This window comes from Apus apus, chromosome 1 (assembly GCF_020740795.1).
Source record: "Apus apus isolate bApuApu2 chromosome 1, bApuApu2.pri.cur, whole genome shotgun sequence".
NCBI classification, from domain to species: Eukaryota; Metazoa; Chordata; class Aves; order Apodiformes; family Apodidae; genus Apus; species Apus apus.
The window spans coordinates 137,854,430-137,871,925 of NC_067282.1; the positions used below are offsets into that span (position 1 = coordinate 137,854,430).

The following is a 17,496-nucleotide window of genomic DNA, read 5'->3' on the forward strand; positions in this document are numbered from 1 at the left end:
TGCTGCAGGTGGTCAGTGATGCAAGCATATAAATATTTTATATGTAAATATGAGAGAGGAAGGAAGGGAGGGTGGAGAGGAAAAAAAAAACACACCCAAATTTTTGCTTTTGGTTTAATACAGCAAATTTTGTTAGGATTTAATATTGGATAGCATTCAACAGATGCAGAAGAAAGGATACAATTTGTCAATAGCCTATCAATAGTTTTATTTATTCTTTATTGAGTGTTAATCCTGTATCTTCTATGCATCTAAATCTCTTCCCTCAAAATCATTTTCATAGTAAGGTATGTCCCTTCCTGCTTAATACAAGTTCCGTGTACACATCAATTACTGAATTCAAATAAATTAAAATCTTCATACCAATAGCTACTATGGAACTAACACAGTCTTACTGTAAATTTCATAAAGAGTAAGTTTCCTTATCTCCCTTACATTTACCCAGTGAAGTCAATTATCATGCTTGTTAATAACCATAGTGTCTTCTTTGCTATTGGAAAAGCAAGTGACAACATTGTAAATATAATTTCAGGTTATATACAATTATTTGAGGTAGCTTCAGAATAGCAATAATATTTGAGAGATACTTTCAGTATGTTTGCTCTATATCTCTACATGTCAGACTACATGGAGCAGTGAACGTGTATAAGGCTATTGAGAACAGAAAGCAAGCTACTGACTTTAATCCTGAATTATTCTGCAACATCAACATTTAGAGGGTGAATCAGACTGTCTCTATGAAACCGCTAACGTAAACAGCTTATTATATGGGTGTATATAGTAAAACATGCTTTCATCATAAGTACTGATTTCCAAACTTAAAGCAACGCATGCTTTTTACAGACAGGAAAAAGAAAAGCAAAACAATTTAAGAACAGCAAGATGTTACAAAATAAAGGACAAAACCCCACAAAACCAAAATCAAGTAACAGTGAGAATTCCCTTTATAGTTTAAGTTAAAAGATCGTGTTCTCATCACATGTAAAGCCACAATAAAGTCTCCTCATTTTATTTATGCACTAATGTGTGTCAGAAGTGTTAACCTTCATATATAAAACAATTAAGAACTATTAAGAATTTATACATGACGATGCTTCAAAAGCAGCACGTATTAGCGATCAACTGGCAATAAATATTTAGTAAGCCACCTACACCTTGCAAAAAAAAAAAAAAAAATGCAGCGTCTAATTAAACTGTGAGGAGGCAGAAAGAACATTTTGACAACATTTTTTCATGAGAAAATTGTTCTGTGATACCAAACTGTCACTTTTGTCAAATTATTATTTGTGAGTGATTTAAACAGATTGTACACTATCAAAATAGCATCTTGCTTTACACTCATTTCTCATAACTTCTTATAACCCAGCTTGAAAAGAACCTAGTGTTCAACACCTTTCCTTTCGGACACTTTTAAAATATCTAAACATCAAGCTATGTTCCTAACTTTATATACTCTAGACTGAAAATACTTATCGCTGTTATATTTTTTTCTTTGGCTTCTTAGATACAGACCCTTATTCTCTCCTGTTCTTCTAATCTAAACAAAATATACTAACTTGCACACCTCATTCTTTAACTAAAACTAAGTTAAGAAACAGAAAGACATGCAAAATTCTATCAGCCCTTTGTCAAATTCATCTCATTAACAATAATCCACCCAAAGTCTTAAAGCAAAAATACCCAGACTTAGCATTTTCAGAAAATGCCATCAACTTTAGATACATTTCTGGGTCATATACCCTCTGGAGAAATACATTACAGTAGTCAGTTCCCAAGCCTAGTTAGAGATATTTTTGCCTTAAGGCAAAACTCTACAGCCAGTATTGCATTTGTCTCAAGAGGCAGGAAGATAAAACAATTGCTCAAGCAGCTGTCATTTTTCCTCCTGCGCAACACTTGATCAACACAGCAGACCATTCAAGTACTGCAGTCCGGTCTTTAACACTCCCATATTATTTACCACTCACATTTTTTCCACAGATTCATTCAAGAATATTGCAGTGAGTCCTTATAATGTCTAGAACTTAATCAGGTAGTTTGAAGGTTTAATTATGAAGCTCTGATTTCAAACTTTTAAGTCAATAATGTTAAATTACTAATAAAATCCCAACCTGAAAAACTACTTCTGCATATGGGGGGACAGGGTATGGAAACTGCATGAGGAAGCATAGGATGTTTCCAAACCTTCTGAAAACCAAAAGGGAAGCATAAGAGACATGCAAAATTGGAAAAATACCCATTGAGAACTCTAAGGGCATTGTCAGGGCATTCAGAGATGCAGTTAGAAAAAAGCAAAAGCTCAAATTGTCTATCTACCTGGATTTCTCCAAGGATCTCAATACAGTTCCCCAGTCTCCTCCTAGAGAAACTGATGCATTCCAGCCTAGACACGTGGTCTGTGCAGTGCATGGGGAACTAGCTGACAGGTTGCACCCAGAGGGTGGTGGTAAACTGCTCTTTTTCAAACTGGCAATGTGTCACAAGGGGGGTTCCACAGGGATCAATATTTTGGGCCAGTACTGCTTAGTATCTTCTTAAGTGATCTGGATGATGGAATCAAGTGTATCCTCACATACCTTGCAGATAATACCAAACAGAGTGGGGAAGGAGCCACTGTGCAGGAAGAGGCTAGAAGAAAGGGCTAACAAGAACTTTGCAAAGTTCAACAAGGACAAACCTAAGGTCATGCATCTAGGAAAACAATCCAGAAATGCAGCACAGGCTGGGGTCAACCTGGCTGGAGAGAAGCTCCGTGGAAAGGGACTTGAAGGTCATGGTGGACAACAAGCTCAAGCTTGAGAGAATAGGGTGCAAAGAAAGCCAACTGGATGCTGGGTTGCATCAACAAGACATCATCACTAAAATGCTACTTCCAGTCAGGTGACAACACTGAAATAACACCCTGCTTATGAACAGAGCTTCGTTTCTCTGAGCAGCAGGAGATACAACAGGTTCAGTGGTTCATAGAAAAGGTATCTCTGTGCTTCTCTCCAATACTGTAAATGGTTGACTTTACACCACAGGTAAAAATTAGTGGAATTCTTTTCTTCAGCTGTTGACACATCAGTGGGGAAAAAAAAAAAATCTAAACGGATTTTCACATTTCTCTAAACTGCAAGTGTCACAGCAACAGTTGAAAATCATTAATTAATCAGTTCAGTACTGCTGAGTTGCATCCTAAGCAATTATAAAAACAAAGCTGAATTTTTAACAATTGTCTTGTCTTCCCTCCTAATTTTGTACATTAGAATAATAAAATTTGATATAGTTATTAGTCTGATGCTAGAACAACTCAGGAATCAAACAACTGGATCAAAATGGACTAGAAAAGGTACTAGGTAAATTATTATTACTTGCTAGAGGAAACAATTTTCACTTTAAATGATAAATCACACTTCTCAGCACATGGTTCGTTCAGAATTAATCAACATCAACTGTGTGAAGAAACAATAAAACAACATAGCAAGTCAAATCTGCCCAAAATCAGATCTTGGTTATGCTCATAATACTGTCATTAAGCTAATGAAATACTGTTCTCAAAAGAGAGCTTGTGTAATATGTATTTATCTCTATATGATCTGCAATCTCTGTCATTCTGAACTTCAGATCTCTTAATCACTTAACAGAACATTTTCCAACAGTAATATAGTTAGTAAAACAGCAAGTGACTCTAAAATTAAAAGCATCTTGCCCACAGAAACTAATCTTTTCTACTGAGCACAGATGTTTTATCCTTAAAAGGAACAAGAACAGAATCTAGAAAAGCCTTCCTTCTATCAGAAGAGATGCCAACACTATAACGCTAAAGATCACCAATCCTACAGGATCTACAAGTGCAAAGAAACAACCACATTGAATAGGAATTTCCGAAGACAAAACTTTCGAGAATGTCTACTTCTGGAAATACTTACGTAATGACCGTCTTCTCTTGTTCTTTAACTTTCTTCTTTTATTCATTCCAGCTTTAGATGGAGATTCCTCTTTGGCCTTTGGCTGGCTGGCAACTTTTGAAGAGTTCTGCTGGCTGAAGTGTGTGGGTACATGACGGGCAAGTCCTCCCTGAGATGCAAAGCTTGCATTGCACCCACCAACTACACACTTAACAAGAAAAAAAAAAAAACAGAACTATATCAGTGTGCTATATGGCACCCATTCACAGAAGTCTGACAGATCTTTCAGTTTGACTTTTCTGGCTCAACCTCCAACACACTAAAAGGAAAGAAATTCTTAATGACCATGCAATTCTTAAAAAGAAAACCAGAAACATAATCAGAAACAATATTCTATCTGAACATTGTAACTGTCAATAATTATTCCATGGTATAATATTTTTTTCTGTGCTATATTATAGAATATAATGTTGTATAGCATAAAACCAATTTCAAACAATGTACTGAGAAACTTTTCCCATGGGAAGTAAATGCTCCTGAAGAACTTTCCCCTTCACAGACCAGCATCCCCTTGTCTTTCAAAATACTGCACTGTTATTCTGTTTTCCTCAACAGCTCTCCAATCTTACGCATTTGGTAACATTACTGTCCTCTAATGTCCTCTTTGCTTCTGACAAAGCAGAAGTAAATAAATGCATCCTTACCTACATAAAATTTGAAACAGCTTAACACTTTTTATATATGCTATGATGTCAGTAAACAGTTATCTTACAGTTCTGTCTAAAATTTTAACTTCACTAACTTGAAAGATGTATTAACAATTAGTTATACATTTATTTTGGGATGCTGCTACTTCAGAAGTATTTAAGAAAGTTCCTATTTAAAGAAAATGGCCTCTCCTTCTCAAACAGAAAAATAAGAAAAGATCCAACAATAATTACACAGAAATCCAGAAACCATAAGATACACACAACTAAGCTAATACTGGCTACAATTATTGGTATTTTTATACACATTTGGTTTATATTTACAATTGTTTCATTTGCAAAATTAAACTGTTGGGAAGGGAGGCTTGTTCTGAGCTTACAAGGGTAACAGAAAAGTTATTTTAATATAAGCATTCCATCATTGGCTGCAAAGAATTGTGAATCCACATTATTTGATTTTTTCCTGCAACCCAGAGAATAGCAGTGAAGCAAATGAGCTGATCAGCCAGTAGCAAAAAACCCCACCACCACTCTAAACCACTAGAAATGTCTCCTTTCACATCTGTTCTGCTGCTCCCCCTCCTTCCTCTCTTTCTCAGCTCTTTCATCTGTATCTCTCTTCTCTTAACACTTCCTTCACAGTAAACTGACAAGGCAGCTCCAACAGGAGTTGGGGAATAAGTAATGCTGCAACTATGTACATAGTGCTAAATTTTCTCTGAAGACTAAGGGTGAATTTGCAAGCTCTTACAGTATTCTGCCCCAAGCCTGAACACTTGATTGAAAGACAAGAAAATAGCAGTAGACCACAACTCAGCAAGTTTTGTCCCTAAAACCTAACTGTGATGCTTTCCAACTGCAGCTGCAGAACTGAGCAGTCAATTTCTGTCTCAGACCTAGCAAATGGTTTTCCAGTCATCATGTATCAATGTAGTGTCCATGAACACAAAAATCCCAACAGATGTTATGCTTGCTATAGGACTAAAAAAATCTATATATAATTTCAAGACGGTAAAAGACAAAAAATAGGAGGACATTTTTTGCATTTTTATTTGTCCCTTTTTTTTTTTAGAGGGAAAAAAACAACTTAGAGGAAATTAGTCCCAAGCTGACTAAAAAAAAAATGCAATTACCTGAAAAAAGCTTTAGGATCCTTCACTGAATTTGTTCCAGCCAGTCTCCCAAGTTAGTAAGTATCTTAAGAATTGTGAAGATTTTTACTAAAATCTACCTCTGCCTTTTTTCCTTGCCCTATAATTTCCCATGTTGAAACAATAGCAATACTGTATACTTATAACGTATTATACTTACAACTTACAATGTAAGAAATTCAGTAAATCAAAGAAATTCAAAACACATAATTTTATATCATTTATGTTACAGTAACCCCAAAGCAATATTTATTACTTCAAATTACTACTGAACATTAAAATTTACACTTACAGAATCACAAAAAGGTTTTGGTTGGAAAGGACCTTAAAAATCATACCATGGGTAGTAAACCTTCTACTAAATGAGCTTGCTTAAAGCCTCATGCAACCTGACCTTGAACCTAACCCATTTATTTGTATTAAAGATTATCAAACTCACAATTAGTAGATACAAGTAAAATACGTGCATCAGTTAAAACATTTTGTTATTCTCCAGTTTTTAAGTCCTTGAAATAGCTGTCTTGCCCATTAAAGGAGTTTCATGAAACTAAAACAAGCAATTAAATCTAAACTCAGGTTTAACTTTCATTAAGGTGCTCCTGACCTTCACCTTCTAGCTTTCTAACCCTACAAACACTGACTGAACAAAAATGGGTGCAAAAAACCACCCATGTCCTTAAGTTCAATGACACTAAACAACTAAAATTTCAGTCTTGCCAACACCTGCTAGAGGTCAAAAATAATGTTAAGTCTTGATACAGTGCATTACCATATTTGGAGTTTAATAAAGATCAAAAAGCAACACCAAAGGAAAATAACACAAAATTTGTGTCAGGCAGATTTCTAAAACTTTTTAAAACACATGAGTTCATAAAATTTAACTGTACTTCTTGTCAGAGGGGAAACATTTGGTTTACAACAAACTGCAGTTTGACTCACAATGTCATAACTTGACTTTTACCTATTCATGTACAATGAAAACAATCAGATATTCTATAAAGATTATCCAGAGTAGCTACCACCTACTGTTCTTGCTCTACCAAAGTTTTACTTCCAAAAGGGCCAAAACAAGCATCCTTGAATTTTCAATATATGCAACTTGCAGCTAGAAATTACCTTTTTCCAGAAAACCTATTTACAGTTCATGGACTCAGTATGAAATATTTGCAAAAATCATTACATTCAGATATTATCTAGTTTGAGACCACCTTATCATGTCATCAAACAATTAACAGCTGATACATCAAAGATGACACAAAATGCCTTTGTTGTAGACAGGAAATAGTAGAAGAGGAGAAAAATCTTACCTGCTTTTTTTTCCTTTTTTTTTCTCTAAAATAATATATCCAGCAATCCGTTACTAATGGGTAAAGTTTCTTCTCTCCAAAGATAAAGGAGCAGTTCAGGCTGTCACTTCAGGATCTCTGGACGGTAAGTCACACCAAATCAGCTTCCCACCAGATAATTATACAGATCTAGAGGGCTTCTAATAAACCAAACTCAACTATTATGCTCAACTTCAAACAAATCTCCTCATTTTTCCCCCAAAACCTAAATCTCAAAATTTTGCATTCAATGTTAAGTATGATAGATTGGTCCGGATTGGTGGATATGTTACTTCAAGAGAAAATAAGTAGACACGTAAGAAGTTTAATTTCTCCAGTGTACCCATACCCACCATTATTAATGGGCAGTAGTGACCAGTGACTTTAACCAACAGGATATAAAAATATCTAACAGCAATTCAAGATAACTACATCTCCTTTCTAGAATATTCAATGCGTAATTTTTCCAATGAATCTAATAGTAATATTTTAGACATCAGGATACAGCTTCTTACTGTCTCAATCAAGTGTTCAGGCAGCATGCCTTGACATTTTCCATATGTATGTGCAGTGCTCTAATGCATAAAAGATATTTTGCCAAAAGAGTAAGAGACTCGAGTTTCGAATGAGGACTGAAGCTGCTTGGTTGTGTTTTCTAGAGTTGAACAAGTGGTACTCTACTGAGAGCCATACCAAATGCAGCCATCCCTAAATGATTTCTGGAAGTTATAGGAGGTAGAATGAGCATGTAATTTCCTTTTCATTATTACTTTCTTCCCCTCTTTTAAACAAAGGATAAGAGACTCCAATGAGCCTGAGTACTGTAATTCATTATTATTGAAAAGCATTATTACTGAAAGCATTTACCCTATATGAACAAACTCTGCATTACTGATCTTAAACATTAAGAGCATAGCCACTGCAATCAGTATATAGAAGCAGCTGGTAGCATACTCACATGCAGTCTTATATTTACAGAAGACTGCTATATGCAATTATTTTGCATAAATTCTCCCACTGTTTTCTGCTCACACTAGCATTTGTCCTTTCATTGTACCTAATGTCTTGTATTTGGTCACCTAGACTACATTTTGGAATCTTCTTTGGTATGTCTTCAGGTAACTTTCAATGCCTTATACCAGCAACAAGGCATGAATAGTACTTAAATTTATTAATTTTTTTGAGTACCAGAAACCATGCTGGAAAACTCAGGTTATCACAGCACAGTAACTATTAAAATTTTTATAATTTGCAACAGACAAGCTTCAGACAAGTAAGATAGAATTTCTTTGTTCACTTTTTCTCAGCCTGCCGAAGACAGTTTAGCATCAGTTTTTTAACACAGATTAGTCTTCTAGATCCACCTGTCTACACATTTTGAAAACCTGAAAGTTTTAAAGTTGCTGAACCCTCACCACTACATGTTGATTATAGTCCACAACATCCCACCAGTTTCTAAAAAGCTGTACATATAATGAAATAACAGAACCAAAATAAAAGGGATCATGTTTAGATTTTTCTCTCTCAACTCTGAATGCAAAAAATCATACATAAACAAACTGTCTTCAGAGAATCAATTACACGGTCTAAGAATATCTATATTAATGTCTACGATAACAGGCGTGCACACACACACACACACAAAAGAAAGGACAGCTAGAATCAGACTGCAATAAGCAAAGAGGAAACTCCCAGCAACACAAGAGCAATGAACTTCAGGTATTAAGAGGAGCAGCATAACTTCAAAAAAATCTAACAGTAGGCCACATAAGGCCATTAAGCTCTCAACCAAAATCATGTTCTGTAAGAACAGTCTGTTTGCTCCTCTTGACAAGAAAAAGTTAGGAAATTATGCTGAACAAAAGCAGAATTGGAAAGCATGCTGATTTGTAGAAATCATATTTGACTACTGACTGAGAACTAGATGCAATGGTGTCTCATTTAATGGACACCTTTTCTTTGGTGGCGGTCCTAGGAAAAGACAATCAGTAACAAACCTTAGTGATGATGGCCTTAAAAAAAGCAAGCAAAAAATCTCTATGTTCCACATAAAACCCAAGGCCATCAGTAATAAAAACTTTAAAAAAAGGGAGACAATATATAGAAAAGCAGTACGATGACTAAAGGGGAACTGGGGTCCCAAATTCTGCCCAAACATCTAGGGTAGCTTCCCCCCGCCCCTTAGTTCAGCAGATGACTCAGATATGTCTCCTTATGAGCTGGAGGAACACCACCAGGAAATTCCCCCATATAAAAAAAGGAACTAGCATAATAAAGGTCTCAAAAACAGACATTCACAAGGAAATTTAACTTTTCTGTGACACAGATATTGCAATATTAATGCTGAGGGGGACACACTAAACCACACAAACAGAAAATACAGAAGCAACTTATAAAAATATGAAACATTCTGCCTTTGTAATTTAGAAGTGGGCTTATTTCTGTGACAAGGGAACTACATAGTCACATAGTTTATATGAGTGCATGAAAAGAGCAGATAAACCCCCAAAGATCCTTCACTATGAAAGCACAGGATTTACAGCTGGACACAGCTTTTAATCACAGGACAACACCATGTGTATCACAAAAATAGATAATTAAATGCAACATGAGCAAGTACACAAAATGAGTCCACCTGCAAGCAAAAGGATGATAGGACAAGGACATAACCTTCAACAGCGTAGGTCTAATGCAAAGGATAGGTTTATTCCTAAGACAGTCCCCAATTGCCTTTCAATTTAAGAAAATACTTTTGTCTCTTACTTTGACTAGAAATACAAGAATACAGCCACCTGCCATGCCTCTGGTCATTATATGATTATATTGTTCTTTTAACATTTAAAAAAGTAAATTTTTCATGCTTTTAATTGTCACTTCCCTAGCAACATTGTTTTCTTAAAAACACACTGAACAGCAGCTCTTCAAACAACAGCATAGAGCTATGGTATTTCCATTACTGCCTTTTACAGCTTTCCTCAAAAATCCTGACACTCATTTTTTTTAATAAAACACTGAATGACTAGGTATTTTCAGCAAGTTTTCTGTAATTACAGATTCCTTCCTTTAAACTAAAACTCAAGTATATTCTCATGAGGCAATGGAAATTTCACTTGTAATTTAGGTTTTGGGACTTGAAAAAATGTGGCTTCTAAGAGGTAAGCACTTAAGCTTTATAAGAATGGCAAAATGCACCAAATGGAAACATTTACTCTGTTACTGAATGACTGCCATAAACCAATCTGTAATGTCTGTCTTTGGACTGATCAAGACTAATACCCAACACTTTAACTGTTTTCATATCAGACAGACTTCAAAAGCTTGCAAAAGAAAAGAAGCAAGCAAGGAAAAGAGGGCTAGTTAATTAATACGTTGTTATTAGAGAGACATATTTGGCTACCTCATGTGAGCCCCGAAGCCTATATTCAGCATAAATGCAGAGGAACAAAAGATGTTAGAAACTTCTACTCAGACCACAATTATACTCCATTCAAAGCCCCCAGGAACAGATTGAGAAATACGGATATTAAAACAAACAGAGGGACTGAACACAACAGTAGGAAAAAAAGCTGAAGTCACACACATTGAGCCATGATGAGTAACTACTGCAATCCTAGCCCGTGTTTTGCTCTTTCATCTAGTATAACCATAAAGTACAGAAAATAAGCTGGTGAACCAACACATTTTTAACACAAGATTATTTTTATCAGAACTGTTTTAAATTTTAAGGGCTCTAGCTGCAAGCAGCCTAGTAATAATCTGGGATACCAACTTTTATTGACTTTGCTAGGTAACTCCGACAAACCCAAAAGTATTACTGGTATTTCTGAGCTATGCCCACCTCTTTTAAACCCAATATTTCTAAAATTGTGTTTCCTTGATCTAGATCAAATAGTATACAAACTACCCTACTGAAAGACTTTCTTTTAAGAACAGAGCTTGCCATTATACTTTAAGTTATATAAAGTATATAGTTAAAAAATGAGAAGACCTAAGGTACATTTCCTCTGATGACTGAGGGTATTTTTTGTTTTATTCAGGGATTTGCACTTAAGATTAGATCATTTGCTGGAACAAACATATCTGCCAACTTCCAGGGATCTATGATCCTTATGCTATACTTCCAAGAGCCTGCTAACCTTCTTTCTTTGAACAAATGGTATGAATAACTTCAAGGGTGAGTTTCCTGTTGTTATTCACACTCTCAATCAGAATTCTCAGAGTAAACTACACAGTTCAGTATGGAAAAATCAGTCTAACCTTTACCAAATACTTTTCCAAATAGTGCAATGCACCATTTTTACTCTTTACTTTGAGTTTAGTTTTGTTTTCTGTCATAACTACTGTTTAACTATGCAGAAGTAGTACCTTCTGGAAGACAACACTGTAACAGAGAAGTACTTTTAGTAATAAGGCTGTCTTAAAATAAAAATGGAAAAATTAAATAATAATTTAAAAAAAGAAAATAAAAGCAGAAGATAGTACCTGAGAAGAAAGAGAGGAGGGGGAAGTGCAGAAGCAGTGACTAAAACTTGGTGGGGTTGGAGGATGAGGGAGAGGAAAGCATAAAATGCTACCTGAATTTAAAAAACCCTAATTCATTTTCATATCCTACATGGAAGGAGAACTTCAGTCTGAAGTAGTGTGGGTGGGACTTACCATCAAGTGATCCAGGACTGACAGCTATGAACTGCCCCAACTGTATCCATAAGAGGATGAAGCAACTCATTAATAACGGATTGGTGGATATGGGAATGATAAACACTACTATACCTAGAATAGCAGGTACAGATTAGGGGGAGAAAGAAAGAGAAAGTTAGAAAATACTATGCAGGAGATACAGTCAGCTCAACGGTCCTGCATTCCTGACTTCCTTATTATTCTCAGAGAGGTTAACCATAAATAGTCACTGACTGTGTTTCAACTGATTTTTGTTAATAGCACACGGAATGTGCACCATCAGACATGATTCAAAGTTTAACGTGCAAGTGTAAAGCATGAGGCAAAAATATCACAGTGTAAGCAGCTCAACTGGAAAACCCACAAAAATTGTACTTCAGTGCTATTTAGTTTTACACTCCCCTACCATTTATAGATTAAAAGAAACAGGGATAGAGAAGCAATAATGGCATCTTCATCTGTTTCCACAACATAAAAAGGTCCTTTGGGGACTATTACTGCAAAGATGGAGACTCAGCTCACTATATATTTGTTAAGAAATCCTCCTGTGATGGCATTTTTCAGTTAATATATTGTATCAGGAAAAACACACAGGATTGCTTTTAAAATAAGGGATGACATATCTTACAATGAACCTTACCTTGAAAGGTTTGTCCCCACTGTGTGTCAGCATATGCCTCTGCAACCAACTCTGACTTGTTGAAGGTGTATTATATACTTTGCAACCTTTCCATAAGCAAACAAACACCTAATAGAGTAAAAATGTGGTAAGTTTACACAAGTCAAAGAAAACAGTAAATAAATAAATAAATAAAACAGATCAGCAAAGCAGCCCATTTTCACAACACAAAGTACTTCAAAGACTTTTGAACAATAACCATTTAGTTTGCAACAAACTTCTCGTATATCACCAAGGAAAAAATAAAAACTACAGTTATTCAAAAAAGTAGGTCACTGGAACAAAATATCAAAAAATGGATGCTCCTGCAGGTAAACACAATCAAGAGCCACAACATCCACTGAAAATTATTTGTGTCTGCACTCAGAATCTGTATTCAACAGATATTGCAAAAGAGTACTTTTAAATGACAAATTTAAATTTTCTGAGTAGCAGATATAGAATTAAAATAACTTGCTCTCAAAAGCAATTCATTTTATTCTTTGAACATGGAAAAAGAAAAACCTCTGAGTTACAATAGTTTAGATACCAGACTTTTATATCACAGAATACCGGATACCTCTAGTTAGGCCTTAAACTCAATTCCTGATGAAGACAGTTACAATTTCTCATAGGATTCAAAATCTATGGGTGTTTTGTGATTGCAGTGTACGTATCAGTCACATGCATACATAATAATGCATTAGGGGGTTTAGGACTTTTCTCCCTCCTCTCATTGTGTCTATCTGTAGCTGAGAGAATAAAAAAAAGCTCAAACAACTTCCCTTTAATTAGAATTTTCTCAACAGGTCTGTGTGTGAAGGGAGGTATAGCCCTAATTTGTAGCAGCACAATGCAGTCCCCAGGAATAGCAGCACTGTTCATAAAACAGGTTTTCAAAACTTCAGGAAACTAACTGGATTTGAGTTTCTGGTTATATTTTGGAGATTTAAAAACTCAACCTTCAGAATATTGTATTTTCAAAACAAAAGAGCAGTCACAGGAGTGCTATGTACTTGCTATATAATACAAAGATAACCCAGCTTAATAAAACAAAGCTGGAAAACCAGCATGTCTGTATGTCTGATCCACACTTACTGACACATAAGGCCCAATCTCCTAAGCCTTTGGTGTCTGTCGCTCCTCAGTTTTGAGATCGCCCTGAAGCCACAGAATTGGAATTTACAAGATTCCTGACCCTGCAACAGTTATGTAACTGTCCTAATATTTCTATTAGTGACTGCAGGCCACTGAGCCAAGGAATATTACTATGAAGTTACAAATTGTGGAAATGCAATCCCTCCCAAAAACAAGCAATTGGTTTTACAACAACCCACGAGAAGTCCAGGTAAGGTTTCCTGGGAACCCTTGTTAAAAGGTTGACTCCAAAATGTTCCTGACAAAAAAAATTTATGGGAAGTAAAGCTATTCTGTCAAAAGGTTTCTTGGGTTCTTCGTGGATCTATCTGGTTCGGAGCTGCTATATCAGTAATAGCTTGAAAATATACATTTTCCACAGTTGTATGCTTATCATATTGTTTTTAAGTTCTCAATAAGCAGTTACTACCAACTCTCCACTTGACTTCAAATTTACAGTCATTGTAGTTAAGTAGTATATGAAACCCAACCAAAACCACAAGAACATAATTTCTAACACCACTTAAACACCTCACCAGCAGGTGGCAGACAAATACTTGAAACAAACCAGCCAGATCAGTTCCCCTTCCTTAACATCAAGTTGAAAAACTTTTTAAAAAATCAGCCATTTTCAGTACAGGGATAAAAATTGTGAACTGAATGCCATCGTTATTTAACACTTGATGCTTCCAACAACCTCCTCTTTAAGAATAGTTCTAAATAAAAATATCCATAAATCATGCAACATGTAATGTAAATGAATAGGAAAACCAAAAAAAAAAAAAAGGTGGGGAGGGGGGAAGCCAAAAACAGAATACCTAGTCTGGAATATTTTTCATTAAATGGCGTCATGGATGGGATAACAAAGATTGCCAGACATGCAGTTATATGAAAGCACACAGGATACCAATACACATAATTAGTTTCATTTTTTCATCCAGGATTCATGTAACACTTTTATAAACAGAAATCATCTCACGGGTGGCTAAAAAGCCAGCTCATTGGACGGATGATTATGCTTAGAGTTTAGACTGCAAAAAGTCACCAAAGAGGAAGTTTCAAGTTCAATCATACCAAAAAACATTAGCTAAATATAACCAGAGTCACAGTTGTCTCAGTGACACAATCACATAATAAATTACTTAAATATAATGCAAATCAGTATTTTGGTTCAGTTTCTCATTCATTCAAGATAAAGTGTAATGGCCTTATATTCTACTTCTGGAGAAGTGACAGGACAAAAAGTCAAAAGATGACTATTCTAGGTTAAGATTCTATATTAGCTCTCCCAGAAATTAAAGAGCTGCAATGCATAGTCCCAAAAGCAGGCAGATAGCTTGCGTTTGATGTAGAGGTAGTTTACATTACATATTCTAGACATCAAAGCTAATTTGGAAGGCTAGGAGGGGCAGGTAATTAAGTACAGATTTGAAATTACTCTGCTAGAAGATGTTTTGAAACATTAAAACTGTGAGATCAGTGGAAATTGCATTATTTGAACAGGGATTAAACTGAAATATACATTATTATATATACACCTTAATTTAAAAAAAAAACAAACACAAACACAACAAGACGCAATTATATTGAAGGTATACTTGCCATCAGTAACTCAGACACAGCAGTTTTGGTAAAACTTCATCTGAATTCACATGCAAAAACATGTACACTAATGGTTTTAATAAAAATAATTCCAAACATAAGCACTTTAAAAGGTACACTAAATGCTTCAGGATGTTGAGAAGTTAGCACATCCATTCAATACACTCAAATAATGTCTTAAAAAGAACTTACTACATTTTTTAAATTAGGTATTCAATTAAAAACACAGAATACCAAATCAAGTGAACTAAGAAAAAAATAGCAGCTGAATGCCTAATACCAGACTGCCGAAGGTCCAACCTTCATTGCCACTAGCTAGAGAACTGATACTTTAAAACATACAGTTTTCTACTGCCATTAAGGAGTAAAACACTGGCAACTAAGAAAGAGGGAAAAACGAAAAGCAACACCAACCCCTCCTCGCTGACCATCCACATGTATGGAGCGAATATGATCTGCCAAATCCGGGCTGGAGCTGAAGCAAGCATGGCAGTGGTCCCAACAACAGTTATAAGCAATGCTTTTTGCGGAGGAGGCAGGAACTCCTTGTCCATTCATCATAACCGGAGTTGAGCGTCCACTGGAAATTGTGCTGTCTATGTCCATTATAGTGCTGCTTATGCTGTAAGACCAAAAAAAAGAGAGAAAGTTTGTATTTGTTGCATGTTAATAGAACAAATTAAAAAATTGCAGCTCTTTAAGGTTTGTTTCAGATTTATTTAGGTTGAAAATAAAAACACAAACTTATTATTTATTGTGGTTCATCACTAACTATAATAAATGTACAGTCAGGAAATAGCTACTGTTGCTTGACAGCATAACTTCTGGACACTGGCAACAAAAGGGAGGGATGGAAAATTCTCCTACTCACTGACTTGTCAGAAAATTAACTCTCATGTGATTAACAAAGTAATTTTTTAAGCTACATTAAACAGCCATTCATTATTTTTATTTCCCAGGAGACAAGAAAAAGGAAAGGGGAAAGAAAAAAAAAAAAAGGCATGCTAGGTTAGACTAGAGCTGTACCTAGTCCAGCATCCACTGCTAGCACTAGATCATTAAAAAGAATATAGCACAAGAAAAGTTGGGTGAAAGGTTTAAGATCCCGCTTTTGCCCCAGCATGCTCTCCCTCACATGCATGGTCTAAATTAATGCTTTTTTTGTTCTGTTTTTTTTGTTTTGTTTTGTTTTTTAAACTATCCAGAGAGGCCAGAAGCAGCAGTGGGGAATACATGGCCACGAGGAGGCATTTCCATCAGCCACAGCATTACAGAACAGGTAATCTTTGAAACGACCCCAGAAGATCAGGTGTTCAAGTCTCCTGCGCAAAGAGGAGCAAGTAAGATCAAACTGCTTATGATCTTGTCCAGTTTAGTTTTAATTATAGATACACTTTCACCAATATGCAGCAGTAATTTTTCCATGTGTCTTTAAACATTCTTCTGAGCAAAGTAGTGCAAGGAAAAAAAAATATTAAATTATATTTCTAATTAATTATTTCAGAGAAAAAGAAATCCTGCTCAGCTCTATGTAGTACTTACAATTTTCTTACTTTTATCAGATCCATATTCTCCCCCATCTCTTGCACCCAGTTTCTATACTAAAGCATCCTAGTTTTAAAGGTTCTAGATTTCTAACCATTAGTGTACACATACCCACTATTCTCCTTTATACATTTTGACATAGATTAAACAAAACCCACACCATTATTCAAAGTTTGAAGATATCATTAGCATGTTTGCTCTTTTGCTTTAAAAGCCATTACTAACCATTTCTCACATTATCTGCATCTTTTTAATTACTACTGTGCAAGCAGTTTTTTCCTGTGATATATTTTGAAATCATCATACTGTTGTTTACTTTTCTCCCCTCACACACCACATGGGTTCCACTGGATTTATCATCAATAGAAAATGTATTGTCTTAGTCAAAATAAAATATTCTTTTTAGCAATGCCTTCCAGTTAAGCTTTAGTTTTTAACTATCCAGAGTAACTTGGTTTCATAAGCAAACTCTGATCTGAGAGAGACCAGCAAGGTAACATGTATGAAAACACTGACTACCGTATCTTCTTCCAACTCATTAGTCTCCTCCCATTATTAAAACTGAACAATTATACTTTGGCTTTTGTTTTCCAAATTAGAAGAAAGATTTAGAGACCTTTTGTTAAAGAAAAAAAGCTGAAAAATACATAAAATACTTCCTAAATGCTATGCAAATAAGATATGCCTTTTTTACCCCCTTCCAATTAAAAAAAAATAAAAACCTATTTACAAGACACGACTTCTACCTATGAAGGTCTTACGAGCTTTTTGCTGCTACACAGCATTTTTCCATGTGCTCCCTAT

The 17,496-nt window shown here is 35.4% G+C and overlaps 1 protein-coding gene across 2 annotated transcripts in view; it reads right to left on the bottom strand.

The window, feature by feature from the left end:
- Positions 1-17,496, bottom strand: part of AEBP2 (AE binding protein 2) — a 52,399-nt gene that overhangs the window by 18,387 nt on the left and 16,516 nt on the right. For both annotated transcript variants that reach the window (XM_051640478.1, XM_051640487.1), the window contains exons 2-4: positions 15,562-15,769; positions 12,391-12,498; positions 3,912-4,098 (exon numbers count right to left, since the gene is read on the bottom strand). In XM_051640478.1, the coding sequence (XP_051496438.1) occupies positions 3,912-4,098; positions 12,391-12,498; positions 15,562-15,769 (503 nt within the window). The remainder of the gene's footprint in view (positions 1-3,911; positions 4,099-12,390; positions 12,499-15,561; positions 15,770-17,496) is intronic.